Here is a 15653-nt window from a genome sequence, read left to right as displayed (position 1 = left end):
ACAAAAAAACCCAACCACACAAAAATCAGTTGGGCATGGGGGTGAATGCTTGTAGCCCCAGCTCCCCCGGAGGCTGAGGCAGGAGGATCAGTTGAGCCCAGGAGTCTGAGGCTGTAGTGAGCTATGACCATGCCACTGCACTCCAGCCTGAAGGACACATCTCATCTCAAAACAAAACAAAACAAAACCCCTCAAAACTTAAAATGAGTAGTGTTTATCCTCTCCCGCAACACAATCCCTCATTTATGTCCTGTCTCAGAATGTAGCAGCCAAAAGCACACCGATGAGTGGGTGCTGCTCCTCCTGGCATACTCCCCGCAAGAGCAAGCAGAAGAACCAATTTTCTTATTTTCAAACACGCTCCTCAGAGGTCAAGTTTAGCCAAATGAGGCCCGTCTGCCTCGACAAGCTGCTGGGGCTTACAGGAGATGATGCATGTGAAAGTGCTTTGCAAACTGCAGAGGGGCCTGGGAAAGCAAACTGCAATAAATAAAACCGAAGAGCACAGGAGCCAAGGGAGACCCCCCTCAAGTCGGGGTGGCGCATTTTCCCATAAAGGGCCAGACTGTCGGTACTGTTGGCTTTGTGGGCCACATTTGGTCTCTGTCATATATTCTTGTTTTTGCTTTTATAATCCTTTAAAAATGTAAACATCATCTTAGCTTACAGGCCCAGGACTGCAGCGTGTGGCAGTGAGAACCCAGAGAACGTTAATTGAAGTCACATAGTTCGTTCACGACAGTCAGAAAAAACCATACCCTGGACTTTCGCCTCCCGTGTGAGCTGACAACATGGGTTTGTGTGGGAAAAGCAAGCCTGAGCTACTTGCTTGAGGCCCGTGTTCTGAGAGGGCGTTGGAAATAGTCCCAGGGGACTGTATGAGTGAGGGCTGATTAGCACTATCCCCACAAGATGACATCATTAAAGTGCGTGGGAAACACAAAATCCTTGTAACACAACAGTGGGTTCTCTTAGTCACTGGGGCAATTGTGAAAATACCACTGAGTCCAAAACGCAATGTATCAAGCAGCCTGGCCCTAGAGTCAGTACCAACTCTGGCCAGGACAAGAGCACGAGGGGCGCAGAGGCTGCTTAGTCCCTGCCGCCTCTTGAAGGCAAGAACTGTCAAGTTTATTCCGGCTCTGCCATTTTCTCAGGGTGAAACCTTACCTCGCCCAGGCTTCGGTCTCCTCACCTGGAAAACGGGGATGCGTGAGGCGACAGGCAGGGCAGGTAAGGTGCTCAGCCCAGCGCTGGGAGCAGATGATTACAATGCTCGTGGCCCACACCTGATGAGACCAAACTCCCAACTGATGTAAAACGCTGAGGCTACGCTGGGGGCAGGGCTTTAGAGTTCAAGGCAGACATGAACAGGGAGTCAGGGGTGTGGAGTGAGTCCTGGGTGCAGCCAGGAGGCGAGGGACCTGGACTGGGAACCTTTCTAGAGATGCCAGAGCCTGGGGTTGCATCTGATAGTGCTGAGCTGTCACCACCTTGGCATCCCTCTTCTTGGGTGACATCTGTGGAGTGGGTACAGGTTCCAGCTATTGTTCACCCTCATACTTAGCAAAGGTGACAGAAACACAAAGAAGCAGTATCTGCCCACCCAGGTTGCCAAAACCTTTGTTCATCTGATGATGAGCCTGGGCATCTCATGCCTGGGCCAGCTACCGCCCTTAGCGGGCCCTTACATCAGCCTCCCAGTGCAGGCAGCTCTGACACCTAACACAGCCTCCTTGCCCTCTGGGTAATCCACGCCCTCCAGAGCCCCGCAGGCTGGCTTTGGCCTCCGAATGCTCTGTGCAGGTCCCCGTCTGAGGCCAGCTGCCTCCGCACAGCCCGATCGCCTCGGACACCGCACTGTTTGCCTCACCTCTGGCTTCCCTGGCCTTACCTGTCCTCCCATCCATTTCTAACAGCAGGCCCAGGACATCCCTGCCCCCAAGTCCCATCCTGTGGCTCGAGGCTTTTCTCTCCCCTTTTAATCCAACGAGCATTTCAACTGTACCAAAATCCTTACACGGTGTCCTCCCTGGTCCTGGGGGATCTGTCCCTTACTATATGACTTCTGGGACCAGGAGATGGCCATACCCTCTCTGGCCTCTGTAGACAACCTGCTCTCTCATCCAGTGGCATCCTCCTTTTCCCTCAGGTGAGAACGAACCCCTTGGTGAGATGACCTCCAGGCCTCTTATACTCTTTCTCTGTGGCTTATTCTGATCCTGGGAGTTGTGTCAGGGACCCCACTAGACTTAGGAAGGAACTGGTCCTCACGGTAGAAGCCCGTTTACCATCTGTTCAACAAAAAGACACTGCATCCCAGGCCCACTGCAGCCCATGGAGAAGCCGGAGAAGACCTGAGTCTGGCCTTACGGAGGCAGCTGGTCCCTGAGCTCCCTCATGTCTCCTCACCCCTGCACGGGATGTTTCTCCTGCTGCCTCCACACCTAACTCTCTGGCTCAGTGGTTATCTAGGTTAATTTCCACGTGTCAATTTCCCAGTTTCCCTGTTTCTGATTTCCAATTTTATCTCCTTGTGATTGGAGCACATACTCCATATTTCAATCCTTTAAAATTTGAGATGTGTTTGGTGACCTAACAAATGGTCTCCCATTCAGAATTTTCCATGTGCACTTGAGAAGGCCGTGTACCCCGCTGTTTGGGTGGGGTGTCCTATATGTCTGTTAGGTCTGGTTGGTTTTTGTGTTGCTCAAGTCCTGCTTCCTTACTGATCCTGTCTAGATATTCTATCCATTACTCAACGTGAGGCACTGAGTCTCCAACTCCTCACTGATCTTGTCTAGATGTTCTATCCATTACTCAAAGTGGGGTACTAAGTCTCCAACTCTTACGGTTGACTCGACTATTATGCCCTTCAGTTCTGTCCGTTTTTGCTTTGCGCATTTTGGGGGCTCTTTTCACGATACCCCATGCCTCTCAGGACCGTGGATGCCACGGACGCTCTCTCCAGAGCAGCATGTCCAGGTCAAGAGTGTGGCCCCAGGGCTCCCAACAGTCTCCTGGGGTCTCCTCGTGGCTCTAGGCGCAGCCCTGGGAACACTGTGGTGTCCCCAGGCATTCTGGACTCATCCTCCCCTTCACCCACCACCTCCAACCTGCCAGCAAGTCCCATTAGCTCTAGCCCCCGGAGAACGTACCTTTCCCTCCTGCCTTGGTGGCCTCCTCAGGCACAGGGTCCCCTCTGCCACCAGGCTCTGGCCATGTGGCCTCCTGTTTTCTGAACATGTTGGTTGCTCCTGCCTCACTGAGTGCTGCTCCTCCGTGGGCGCCCTCCCTCCCTGTTCCTGCGTGTCTGAGATGCTGTGAGCACCACCTCCAGGGTAAGCATGTGCTCACTCCCTATCCCAGACCCTCTCGGGAGCTACCCTGTTTTGTTCTATCACAGAAGGAGATGATCTCAGAGGTGTCTCCTACAACACAGTTCATTCACCTGACACCTGGGACACTTGCACAGAAGGCGCTTGCTGAGGACTTGCTGCATGGGTGGAGTCCATGTCCTCTACTGTGTCCCCCTTCAGTGACCCTGAGAAGAACGGGTGCCTAGACAGACAAGGTTCAGATGCTGTCTGACCCCTGACCTCAGGAAACCCTCAAATCCGTGCCCCAAATCTCTTCTAAGAACCTGCCTGCAGCAAAGTGGGGGGCCTCTTGGTCCTGGAAAGGCTGGGAAGCCAAGGCCTGGGAAGGACAACACAGGAAGATTCCAACAGGGGAACCTCCTGCCAGCAACTCTCCACTAAGACCCAGCGGAGGGAAGCAAGAAGACAGAATGTGTGCCTGTGGAGAGCTCTTCTAGAATCCTAACCCACTGGCCACGTGAGGCGCCGCCTGCCCTCTGTCCCCGTCCAGGCCTCCGCACCCTGCGCCTTGCTGAGATGGAGGGCCTCTCCTTTCAGGAGATGTTGGAACTTGCTGTCCAGCTGGCTTGTGCTGTCTTCTCCAAAGTAGGAAAAGGTTTGGGGTGAAGGAACCTCCTTTGAGCCACCCAGCCCCACACACAGCCAATGCCAGCTCCACATTTTCCATTTCCTGGAGTCAGCAGCCCAGGAATCTGGACCTGTTTGGCGTCAAGGCAGTCTGGGGCTACCCCTCATCCCAAACAAGGCAGTGGGTCCTCAGGGGTTGGTCCCGAACAATGCCTGGGACACACTCGGGGTCAGCGCCCAGAGGTCTGCAACCAGAGCTCAGGAGGATTTTAAGAGTAAGCTCCAGGCCGGGCACAGTGGCTCACGCCTGTAATCCCAGCACTTTGGGAGGCCTAGGCAGGTGAATCACCTGAGGTCAGGGGTTCGAGACCAACCTGGTCAACATAGAGAAACCCCGTCTCTACTAAAAATACAAAAAGTAGCCAGGCATGGTGCTGCATGCCTGTAATCCCAGCTACTCAGGAGACTGAGTCAGGAGAATCGCTTGGACCCGGAGGCGGAGCTTGAAGTGAGCTGAGATAGAGCCACTGCACTCCAGCCCGGGCAACAGAGTGAGACTCTGTCTCAAAAAAAGAAAAGAGAGAGAGAAAAAAAACCAAACAAACAAAAGAGCAAGCTCCGAGGACGCGAGCTTAATGGGGAGGGGTGAGGATAGAAGCAGGACACAGAGCCCCATTTCCTCCTCCTCCTCCGCTTTTCCCAAACGAGACTCCACTGCTGCGAGGGGCAGGGCTTCAGGATGACACCCGGGAGCGCTGGTCAGCACCCATTTCAACACCACGATGACAGCGCCCCAGAGTAATAATAAGGAAGCAGAAGAGAAAGAAGACCAGAGGGCCCTTCGACTTCTTTCTGGCACTGGGACAGCAGAAGCGAACGGAGCAGGCTCAGAGAAGGTGAAGCAGCCCTCCCGCGGCTCGGGCTGCAGGCCGGTCAGGAGCGAGCACTGTGAGTGCTGACCCTGTGCCCTGCGTCCCTGCCGGCGGGGTGGGGGCTGGCGGCGCAGCAAGCTCCCCACCAGGAGCCACAGGGAGCTTGTGGGAAGTAGCTCAATTCTGTGAGGCGCATGAGTCCCTGTCGCTAAATACAAGACGGGGGGCACATCCCATCTGGAATGGGAATACAGGGGTGGGAAGTTTGTTCGTGGCATAAGGAACGAAACAGTGAAAATCGTGGTTGTCACATTTATTAAGAACTGCCCTGTCCAAAAAACATGGATCTTGTCAGACTGTCTGGTGTGGCCTGAAGGAGGACACGGGTGCCAAGGCGGCCCAGGGCAAGGCACAGAGTTTCAGAAGCCGACTCCAGACACAAAGACCAACAAGGAAGAAGCAGGAAGGAATGGCACTGTCTACCTGGTCCCCTAGGAAAGACCAGAAAGCAAGGCCATGTCAGACAAATTCCCTCTAGATGGCTAGGCGCAGTGGCTCACACCTGTGATCCTAGCACTTTGGGAGGCCGAGGTCGGCGGATCACGAGGTCAGGAGATCGAGATCATCCTGGATAACATGGTGAAACCCCGTATCTACTAAAAATACTAAAAAAAATTAGCTGAGCATGGTGGCAGGCACCTGTAGTCCCAGCTACTCAGGAGGCTGAGGCAGGAGAATGGTGTGAACCCCAGGAGGTGGAGCTTGCAGTGAGCTGAGATCAGGCCACTGCATTCCAGCCTGGGCGACAGAGCGAGACTCCATGTCAAAAAAAGAGATAAATTCCCTCTATAAAACTGTGGCAACCAAGAGGCGTACCAGGGTCTCAGTGAGTCTGACAAGTTAGAAAACCTGGCTGGTCATGGCTGGATGCCTGGGATACAAAATAAATGATGGGCCAGTTCAATGCTTTTTATTCAGTGGCAGAGGCAAGCAGCTGAGAAATTCCTGTCAAAAGGGCAGGCCCTGAGAAAAGCCAGTGAGAGGGGGCTTCCAAAGGTCTGAACGTTGAGGGGTGCTGAGGGCCAAATCCTGTGCAGGGACTAGAAGGTGGGGGGAAACTGTCTGGCCAGAGGGATTCATTCCAGAACCTCCTTAAGCGCCCTGGTGGGTCTAATAAACATATCTGAAGCTCAGCAGGTCCTTGGCAGGGAGCTTCAGCCCAGTACAATTCCACCAGGTTTGGAGTGAGTGCCCAGAGCTGCCTGCTTTCTCCGCATCAAACAGAGAACTTAATTGGGATGTGGTTTGGTCTTCTTCAGACTGTCTTCTGAAAGCCAGGAAGTCTGATATATAGAGACTTTTTCCTGGTACTGACTCTTCCATGGCCAGAGTTCTGACGAGACTGAAAGATGATAAGGGCCCTTTACAAGCAACAATTCAGCGAGCCATAATTTATCAAGAACTCTCAGCTTTACATTCCCCCCAGGGACTGTGGAATAAAGTGAACAGACTACACGTGATGGATGAGACCTGCCGGGTAACATGGGGGCGGTTTCCTGAACGCCAGTGTGATACAGAGTGAGACCCAAATTAAAGTCTCAGGCCAAGAAGCAGCGGGCATTGGGTTCCATTTGACTTGATCTATGGCCTAAGTAACCTAAAATAAAGTTTACTTTGCTCTGAGTGGGCCCGATTAGTAGAGAAAGCCAATTAACAGGAGCCCTCAGCAACCAGTCAGGGTGTTCTCTGCAGACAGCCCGAGGGAAGGAGCCCTGGTTGGCTCAGAGCTGTCACAAGGGGCTTGATGATGGCTCTCCTGGGGCTCCTGAAAGTGGGTGTCCGAAAGTTACGAATGCTAAAACTATAAGGTGCATGTTATGTGCATGGTCACCAGAGCTACACTGGAACATTTACACACTGCTCCGCGCAACCCCCAATCCTGGCTCTCCCACGGTGACCCCCAGCTCATCCCAAGGCTCCCTGCCATACAGCTTCGCCTTCCCCCTGCCAGTGTAGGGGATGCTTGAATTTCTCAGGATCAGAGCCTCAGACCCAAAGTCCATGAGAATCAGGATGCTGAGATCTACCTGGGTTGGCCAGGTCAAAGAGATGAACATCTGGACGAGGTGAGGCCCCTCCGGACACTCCCGCACAGGCCTCTGTTGAGAAGTACACAGGGCACAGAACAGCGCGTGCGCTCTTGAAGAGCACCTGCTGTCACAAAAACTCTGTGATCCACTTGTTTGCTACTCTCATTCTAGAAACCATCACCTCTGCAGCTGGAGAGTTCTATGTGGGCTGCGTTTTTCAAACCCAGGCACCTGTGGAAGGCCTCTGGGGTGGACCCTAAAGACCATCTGTCCCCAGAGGGCTAAAGATGGAAACTAAGAACACCATTTCCTGTGCTCTCAAAGACCAGAGGTACAGTAACTCACCATACCCGACTCAGGAGAAGTTTCCAGCAGCTGCTCTGCCAACAAAAGAAGGGTGCAGCCACCTCCTAATTCTCGCTCTGGTGGCCGTTACATGAGCTCGTGGGAGGGCTGTACTCCCAGTGCACTGTGGGACAAGTGCCTCCTGGCTGGACTCCTTCCCGCGGCTCCCGTCTCACTACTCCAAACCCACTTTTGTGTCACAAAGGCCACGACCGCCGTTACCCTCTCCCCATAGCCTCAGGCACAAGTAAAGACTGTTGCTTCTTTTTCCATCACACACTGACTCCTCCAAAATGTTAACACAGGACTCCAACCCACCCCTGGCTGAATAGTGCTTCCTAAGTGTCCTGGGGTTTCGTGGCTGCAGCTGAATGTTAATAATTTCCTTAAAAACTGGGGACTGGTGTGTGCTAGAAGGAACGCTGAGATCTGGGGTAAGGTTTGGGACCGTATCAGCCTGGAAGGCTGCCTGGTGCTCAGGCAGGTAGAGCTGGGTCCCTTCTTTTCTTGTTAAGAGTCCTTTTTCCCTGTCCTGAGAATGGGGGTCTTCTGTCATGAGTTACCTAGAGGATGGAGTTTTCAATCCTGAATGTAGGATAATGTTTACCTTTCCCAATTTATCAAACTTCAAAAACCCAAGACATTTCTTGTTCTTGAGAGTTCACAATCTTCTCCACCTATAATCTTCAAAAGGCTTCTTAATACAAAGATAAAGGGCTCAGGGGATTCCTTCTGGGTTCAAAGGAAGAGTCTTTTCTTCTTCCTGCTTTGATTGAAGACAATCAGTTCACCGCCTTAACCACAGTCCAAATACAATCAGTCTTGCAAAATAATCTGTGTTGGAGAGCGCCTCTTCCTAGATATCAAAGGAAGCCTTAGCTTCTTGGGTTTCTAAGACGCTAAACTTGAATGCCCACATTCAGGGAAACAAGAAAAAGAAAAATGGAAGGAGGGTGAAGGGGTCAAATCAGGTTTGGAAGGTTCTACTTCACACGACTCAATTCCTCCTGACCCCTCATGTCTTTTTCGGGAGACACGATTCGCCTCTTGCTGTGGGTATATATTCCCCCAATTTAGAAAACGCTAAAAGGGGATTTGATCTTCCCTGACTTTTCAGCAGCATGAATTAAAGGGAGTTGGAAGAAATCCTTGTCATCTTTTAAGTTACCATTAGCTGCTTACAATTAGCTAGGGCCAGGATCTGAGGGACCCGAAGGGAAAGGGGCTGGTCTGGGTTGGGCTCCCCCTGGGCAGTAGGAGTGCCGAGTAGGTGTGGACTTACCCCTGCCAGTTCTCGCGGAAAAGGAGGAAGCTGGGCTTCAGGAGCGGGAGGCGGAGGAGTGCTGGCTGAGGCGCCAGCAGGGGCAGGAGGTTCTAGGGCATGCTCGCCAGCTGACTCGGGGTGACCCGTGCCATGGTGGGGGGCCTCAGCCTCCCCCCGAGGCTCCTCTCCCGAATCCGACAAGTCTTTTTGCTCTGCAGGGGACTGGGAGCAAAAAAGACAATTTTCCTTCAATGTGAATAAAGGCTGCACCACACAGCAGGAAGGGCGGGCAGGGGCAGAGGCTGGAGCTGGCTCGGCTTGCAGCAGCTCCTGCGCCTGGGAGGAAGGTGGGGAGAGCAGGGACATGCTGCTCAGCAAAACCAGCTCTCCTGGCTGACGGAAGGGAAAGTGAGAGTGGACTAGGTGCCATGTGACTCTGCAAGGGGTTCTACAATGTATGAGAGGCAGGACCCTCGTTTCCAAAACTATGGGCTGCCTGGTAAGGAGCTACTTGGCTTATGGGCCTTGGTGATCAAGGAAAAGGGACGATCATGCAAAAGATTTAAACCCCTTCTGGATCTCAAAAATACTGAAATGGGGGAGCTGGCCATCAGCACCATTTCTGTGCTTTAGGAAAGGGGGAGGCGGGCCTGGAACCCCACAGTTAGGGAGAAACCAGGGAGGCTGGGGTCAAGGGCTTCTGCTTCTCGCTACAGTTCTTCTAGCACTTTCCATTTGTTCTGCTTACACCCAGGATGCAGAAAGCTCTTTCCCACCTCAGTGAGTGCAGGTGTGGGGTGACACGGACACCGAGAGCTGGTTTTTGCATCACTGGCAGGCGGGTAGTTCAGCTGAATGGGGGGGCACATCCGCAGTGCCCCTCGGCCTAGGATTCTCCCAGGTGCATCCTCAACACCTTGGGCAAGGGCTCATCTGGAAAGCTGCCAAGGTGAGAGCAGCCGGTTCTGGGTCTTCCTCCCCAGAGTACAACACCCGGCATCCTTTAAGGTGGTTCTTGGGACTCCAGCAGGGCTTCCATGGGCTGAGAGCTCTGTGGCCATAACTCCAAGACTTTTCTTGAGAAATGGGTTAAACACCTGGCATCCTAAAACAGACAGGCTCCAGTCCCCAAACCTCCCTCTTGGCATTATACAACGACATGGAGCCATTTCTCGCACTCGGCGACCTAAATGACTACAGGGCTACCCCGTCTCCCTGTGGATGTGGCTGTGTTTCTTCTGGATGTGAAGTGGCTGACCTCTTTAGACGGGGTTTGGGCACTAGTTAAAAAGTAGTGATCCAGGAGGATGAAAGGAGCTACACAAAGAGGATGTAAGAGAATGTCCACAAATTCCTAGGAAAGCAAAAGCAATCTTCACATCTCAAAAGTAATCAAGGGGACACTGTTGCCTTTTTGTATCCAGGGCAGATCCATGGACCAACCGCTCTCTAAACCTGCACAGGGCACCGTGGTTGGTCCAGCCACCCATGTCTGTTGCTACTTTATGGGGAGAGACTTAACACCTCACAAGAGAAAAATTAAACCCAGAGCTCTGTGAGGCACTGCCTATCTCTACTTAGAACCACTTGAATTTTTTGTAATCCCTGCTTTTGAAATATAAATATTCGAACACCCTCATGGTAATTCAAAATGCTAAACAGGAGGACCAAGAAGTAAGTCACAAACATGGAAATCAAGACATCAAAACAGGATCAAATTCATTATCTTCGGTTAAGATGAGTTTGTTGAGAAGTATTACATCACTTCCTCTCTCAGATGGGAGAATTAACAATGTCATTCCAGCATTTTCTACTCAGGTCCTAACATTTCTCCTGGGCAGGAAGCAGAAGCTCTAAAGAACCAAAGTGAAGCCTGGAGTTTTTCAACATGTCTGGTAAAATCAGACATCAAGATTTTGCCAGCCTTTGACCTCATCCTAAAATACACATGGCTGGCGAAAACCACGTGCCCCAGGGCTAAGCTCATCACAACAACCGTAAGCCTCAAAAGCAGGTCTAAACACGCGACGACCACATTTTCAGTGATACTGTACTTTCTGCTAAATAGCATTTCTGTAACTGCCTTCTGTCTTTTTACCAAATGGGCATTATTCTGCTAGTACAACCTCAAAGCCTCCCCACTTCAGATTAACAAAAGCTCTGGAGAGAGAGCAACTGAAAGAAATGTTTAGTCTTTACAAATAATGGAACAGCCCACATAAGGATATTTAAATTCTCTTCACATTAAAAAGAAAAAGAAAGAACTCTACCTCCAACCACGACAGTTAAGAAGGAAAGGTTTCATTTTTGCCCCGGAAACACTGGTGCATGTAAATGCAGGCATTTCGCCGAGACAGCAGAGCCCTCCCCAGGAAGCCCAGGCATGGGAAGACAGTAAGCAACATCTCTGTGCTGCCAATCTGGCCATGGCTTCGTTTTAGGCGCTACGATGACAATTAAAACCACACATGGCTTTTTCTGCCCTGGAACAATAGGATTTGGCAACCTCACCCAAGGCTAAGTGATGCCACCAGCACCCACACGCAGGCCACGGTCCCAATCTGCAGTGTGCTGAAGCGCAATCTGGCACATCAGTGGGGCCCACAGAAAACCGCTGTGTGGCTCTGCCACTGAACAAAAACAAAATTAACTCCTGGGCTGGCAGCTTCATGTCTTTCTTTTCAACTCCAAATCATGCTGAATCATGATTCAGCAATAAAACCTGAGCATACAGAGCTGTCTCCTTTGAATGGTGTGAGGGCAGATGGTGGAGAGGAAGGGGCTCTTTTACTTGCACCCCATAGGGTGGTCTGAGATCTCGTTTACTGAAAGGTAAGTCAGCTGGTCCTGCAGTTGATGCGACTTCTTGATCTTTGGGGATCAAGAAGTTGTTAAAGTCGCTGTAAGTAACATCTGAGGGACAATTAGGACAATTTTAACATGGACTGTATATTGGAGGATATTACTGAATTAACGTTTTCGTAGGAGTAACATGGTAGTAAGACCATGCAGAATGGCCTTATCCCCATGAGATACCTGTGGAAGAATTCAGGGCAGAAATGTCACAGGGGCTTAACTTCCAGTATCAGAGCTGAGGCCAGCAATGTTAACAGGGAAGTCAGGGGCAGGATCCCCAGCTGAGGGCAGCAATGTTAACGGCGAAGCCAGGTGCAGGATACCCGAGTGTTTGCAGTGTCACTCTTTTCCAAGGATTTGAAAATTTTCAAAATACAATGTTGAAGCAAAAAGAGTGGGGGGCGGGGAACCTCCTCAGAAAAACGACGGCAGCAGCTCTAACAGCTCGCTCCCAGTTTGGCTTCTGGAGAGCAAGACGGGGACGGGTTGATGACCTCCGCAAGAGAGAATGAAACCAGGAGGGCTCTCAAACCCTCACTTCTGACACGTACTGCAGCTGTTCCCTGCGGGCCCTGAACCAGAAAGCCAAGGAGAAACAAAGCCAGCCACCCGCCCTGTGTGTTTACTTTCCACCTCACTCCCGAGTGGCAGGAAGGACTCCAGAGCCATGTGGACACTGTCCTCGACAGGGAAGCGAACAACCACAAAGGCTCCTCCCGCTCCTGGCCTCAGCACAGAGGTTTCCCACGTGCTCTCCGGCGACGGTGCCACAGAAGTGTGAGTGACAGAAGTGGGCAGCCCAGCTCCCAAGGCTGGAGGGCAGTTATTTTTAAAAGTCCATTTAGAATTGGCTGTGAGCCAATATTCTGATAAGACCTATACTTGGCATTTTATTTTTAATTTTTATTTTTAATTTTTTTTGAGATGGAGTCTCACTCTGTCAACCAGGCTAGAGTGCAGCAGTGCGATCTCGGTTCACTGCAGCCTCTGCCTCCTGGATTCAAGCGATTCTCCTGCCTCAGCCTCCTGAGTACCTGGGATTACAGGCATCTGCCATCACGCCCGGCTAATTTTTTGTATTTTTAGTAGAGATGGGGCTTCACCATGTTGGTCAGGCTGGTCTCGAACTCTTGACCTTGTGATCTGCCCGTCTTGGCCTCCCAAAGTGCTGGGATTACAGGTGTGAGCCATCACGCCTGGACTACTTGGCATTTTAAAAAATGCCTTCCTAACTAGCCTTCCGGTTCAACTCCAACATGTTTATGTAATTGGCATAGACCCCTTGAAGGTCATACATGCAAATTAGCCTGCAAATCACAAAGCAATGAAACCCCCTTAGCTGTGAAAACATTACTGACACAACAAGTAGTGACTTTAAAAGCATTTTCAATTCATCTGAGCAAATATTACACGTTACTGTTTCATCTTGCTGGTTGCCCTAAAGTCTTCGGATTCAAAGAATTATTGATTTCTATTATTTGTTTTAAACCAGGGGTTGGCAAGCTGTTTTCTGCAAAGGGTCAGATACTAAATACCTTAAGGCTCTGCAGGCCACATGGTCTCTGTCCAAATACTACTGCTGTAGCAGCCACAGGCTACTGCAAAGGGGATAGCTGTGGTTCTGTTCTTGTTGGCTCATGCCCACAATCCCAGCACTTTGGGAGGGTGAGTCAGAAGAACTGATTGAAGCTGTAAGTTTGAGACCAGCCTGAGCAATATAGCAAGACACCATCTCTAAAAAAAAAAAAAATTTTTTTTTTTAAATTAGCCAGGTGCGGTGGTGGTGCCTGTAGTCCCAGCTACTCGGAAGGCTGAGGCGGGAGAATTGCTTGAAGCCAGGAATCTCAGACTGCAGTGAACTGTGATCACGATTCTGCATTCCAGCCTCGGCCAAAGAGTAAGACTCTGTCTCTCAAAGATAAAAACATAAATAAAACAACAACAGCAAAAAACAAAACAAAACAAAACAACACAGGTGACAGTGCTGTGCCTTAATTTGCTAACCTTTGTTTTAAGCCAAAAATGGTTCAAAAGATAATCATAATGTAAAATTCTAGAAAATCCTGATTTTACTGAACACCTGAGGAATGACTGTAACATTTCCAACAGAGTTCCAACAATAGTAAAGTCCTGAGCCTTTACTATTCTCTAAAACTAGAGAAATGCACCAGTCCTTTCATACTGAAGGAACCTCCAAAAGACAAATCACAAAATCACGTCATTAAGCTGTACTTGTCAGGGCCCAAGGGAGAGGAGATAGCAGAGGTAGATTTATCTTGGAAATACCTGGAGAATCAAAACAAAACTAGAAGAAAGTTTTCATATGTTTCTGGATTTCTTCTTCAGCAAAAAAAGTAACAATGGGAAAGTTTCACAAATTAGTAGATAAGTCCCGGCTAACACACAGGTATCCTGGGAGGGGTGTGTTGGGGGAGGTTTAGGACAATCATTTTCCCCTCCTCCCCAATCCCCCCAAACACACACACGCGACCCCCACAGAGCACTTGAATATTGCTCAGGAAAACTGGGCCACATCAAGATAAACGCTGGCTTCGGGACAGGACCGAAGACCAGCAGCTGTGAGTCCCAGATCATGAGAGCGGCTTCCAGCCTGGGAGCTGGTCACCTGTGAGGGGACAGAAGCCACAGGAGAATGGAGTTGATGAGATTCTCAAATGCTGTTATCACCAACAAGATGCAGACATCCTCAAAACACACCGAAACAGCACAGCACTTGGTCCCTCTAACATGTTGCAATGGGTGTGAGGTGGGGAGTGCCACCACTGGGCATCAGTGCAGAGGGACCACACATTATTTCTGGATAAACAGTGGGGGTCCCCATGCAAGCTGAGGAGTCACTGCCACACAGCACCACCGACTAACTTCTGACGCAACTCTGACCTTCCACACTGATCTGTCAGTGACAGAAGCCGATGGCTTCAAGGTAAACAGCATCCATCGTTGTCTTATCACAGAACCCTGCTGCCGCGCCAATCAGACCTTCCACAGGCTGCCAGCTCATCGCCATGAATCAGGCGAGGTACTTCCAACCACACTGCGACCCAGACACCCTGAATCCAAGGGAGAAGCAGCCTCATGGACACAGGGTATAAATATATAATGCAAACAAATGAATAATTACTGTAAATGCACGTATGCCAAGTTGGTTAGGGCCAATGAATCCAGTCTTAAAGGTCTTGTTTCCCCCGTAACCACCATTGCTCTCCTCCTTTACCTCCCTCCCTGACTTCCTCCCCACCTTCCTTCCTCCCTTTGCCCCCTACTGTCCCTCTGCTATTAGTTTTCCTAAGGTACAGTGGCATTTTTCAAACAAATCATCAGGAATTAGGAAGAAGCTTTCTAACACTGTTTCAATAAACTCTCTGAACCCTTTCCACAACAGACCCATCCTAACCTCTCTCCACGGTAACCTAAAGCCACCAGGCCTTTTCCCTCCAAGCTCAACGTGAAGGTGTAAAGGCCTCTGTTTAGGTCTCCCCGTCTGTAGGCATAAGTAGCCTTGGCAACGCGACCTGGAAAAGAGACTCTCAGTGAAGAGAGAACAAATTAGAGTAACGAAGTGAAGAGAGAACGTACCAGCCCCTTACCTTTTGTCCTTTATCCTTCTGAAACACAAAGACGGGCGGAGCAATGGCAGGCTTTTCTGCAAAAAGAAAAATTAGTTTTTTTCCCCCCAACACTATATGCATACAGTAAACAAAGCTACATTTGTTTGTAATATGTTAAACATACATATAAATAAAACTAGTAACTCCAGAGAACATCAAATCGCTTAGAACAGCACCTTGACTTGGACGCTTGGATGCACAGGTGCGCTGGGTTTGTGAAACACACCCAGAATGTGACGTGTGCCCTCTGCTGTATGCATTTATTGTCAGTAAGGAGCTTTCCAGACTCATTGAGACTGGGCGTGTAAATGGGAGTGGGAGAGCAGTGGAGAGTGTGGCAGCGCTATTTGGCGCCATCAACCATGGCCTTGCAGGAATGTGGCGCACAGACACTGGCTTTTTATGCGGCATCTCTTGAGTTGCAAATGTTAGAGACTAATTTAGCTTTTTAAAGTTTACAGGCCAGAGGGCAACCAAAAAGGGCCACATTGCTTGTGCTCTTTACAGAGACAGTTCTGGTAGAACAATCTCAACGCTCAACCTGGACCTCTAAGTGAGTGCTGGTAGGGAGGAAAGGATGTCTGGAGTTGCCAGAGGTCTGAGAGTTCATCTTGCACAGCGGCTGTTGAAGGAAGAAACACTCTGGGGTG

The 15653-nt window shown here is 50.4% G+C and overlaps 1 protein-coding gene across 9 annotated transcripts in view; it reads right to left on the bottom strand.

Moving 5' to 3' along the window:
- The window catches only part of RANBP3 (RAN binding protein 3), a 62339-nt gene that overhangs the window by 26966 nt on the left and 19720 nt on the right, over positions 1 to 15653 (bottom strand). For 4 of the 9 annotated variants that reach the window (XM_050770342.1, XM_050770343.1, XM_050770340.1 and 1 more), the window contains exons 2-3: positions 14983 to 15038; positions 8537 to 8740 (exon numbers count right to left, since the gene is read on the bottom strand). The exons of 1 other annotated variant lie outside the window; for it this stretch is intronic. In XM_050770342.1, coding sequence (XP_050626299.1) covers positions 8537 to 8740; positions 14983 to 15038 — 260 coding nt within the window. The remainder of the gene's footprint in view (positions 1 to 8536; positions 8741 to 14982; positions 15039 to 15653) is intronic. 4 more of the 9 variants (XM_050770345.1, XM_050770344.1, XM_050770346.1 and 1 more) reach the window with 2 other exon arrangements.

The sequence above is a fragment of the Macaca thibetana genome, chromosome 19 (genome assembly GCF_024542745.1).
Source record: "Macaca thibetana thibetana isolate TM-01 chromosome 19, ASM2454274v1, whole genome shotgun sequence".
NCBI classification, from domain to species: Eukaryota; Metazoa; Chordata; class Mammalia; order Primates; family Cercopithecidae; genus Macaca; species Macaca thibetana.
This window is presented reverse-complemented; position numbering and strand designations above follow the sequence as displayed.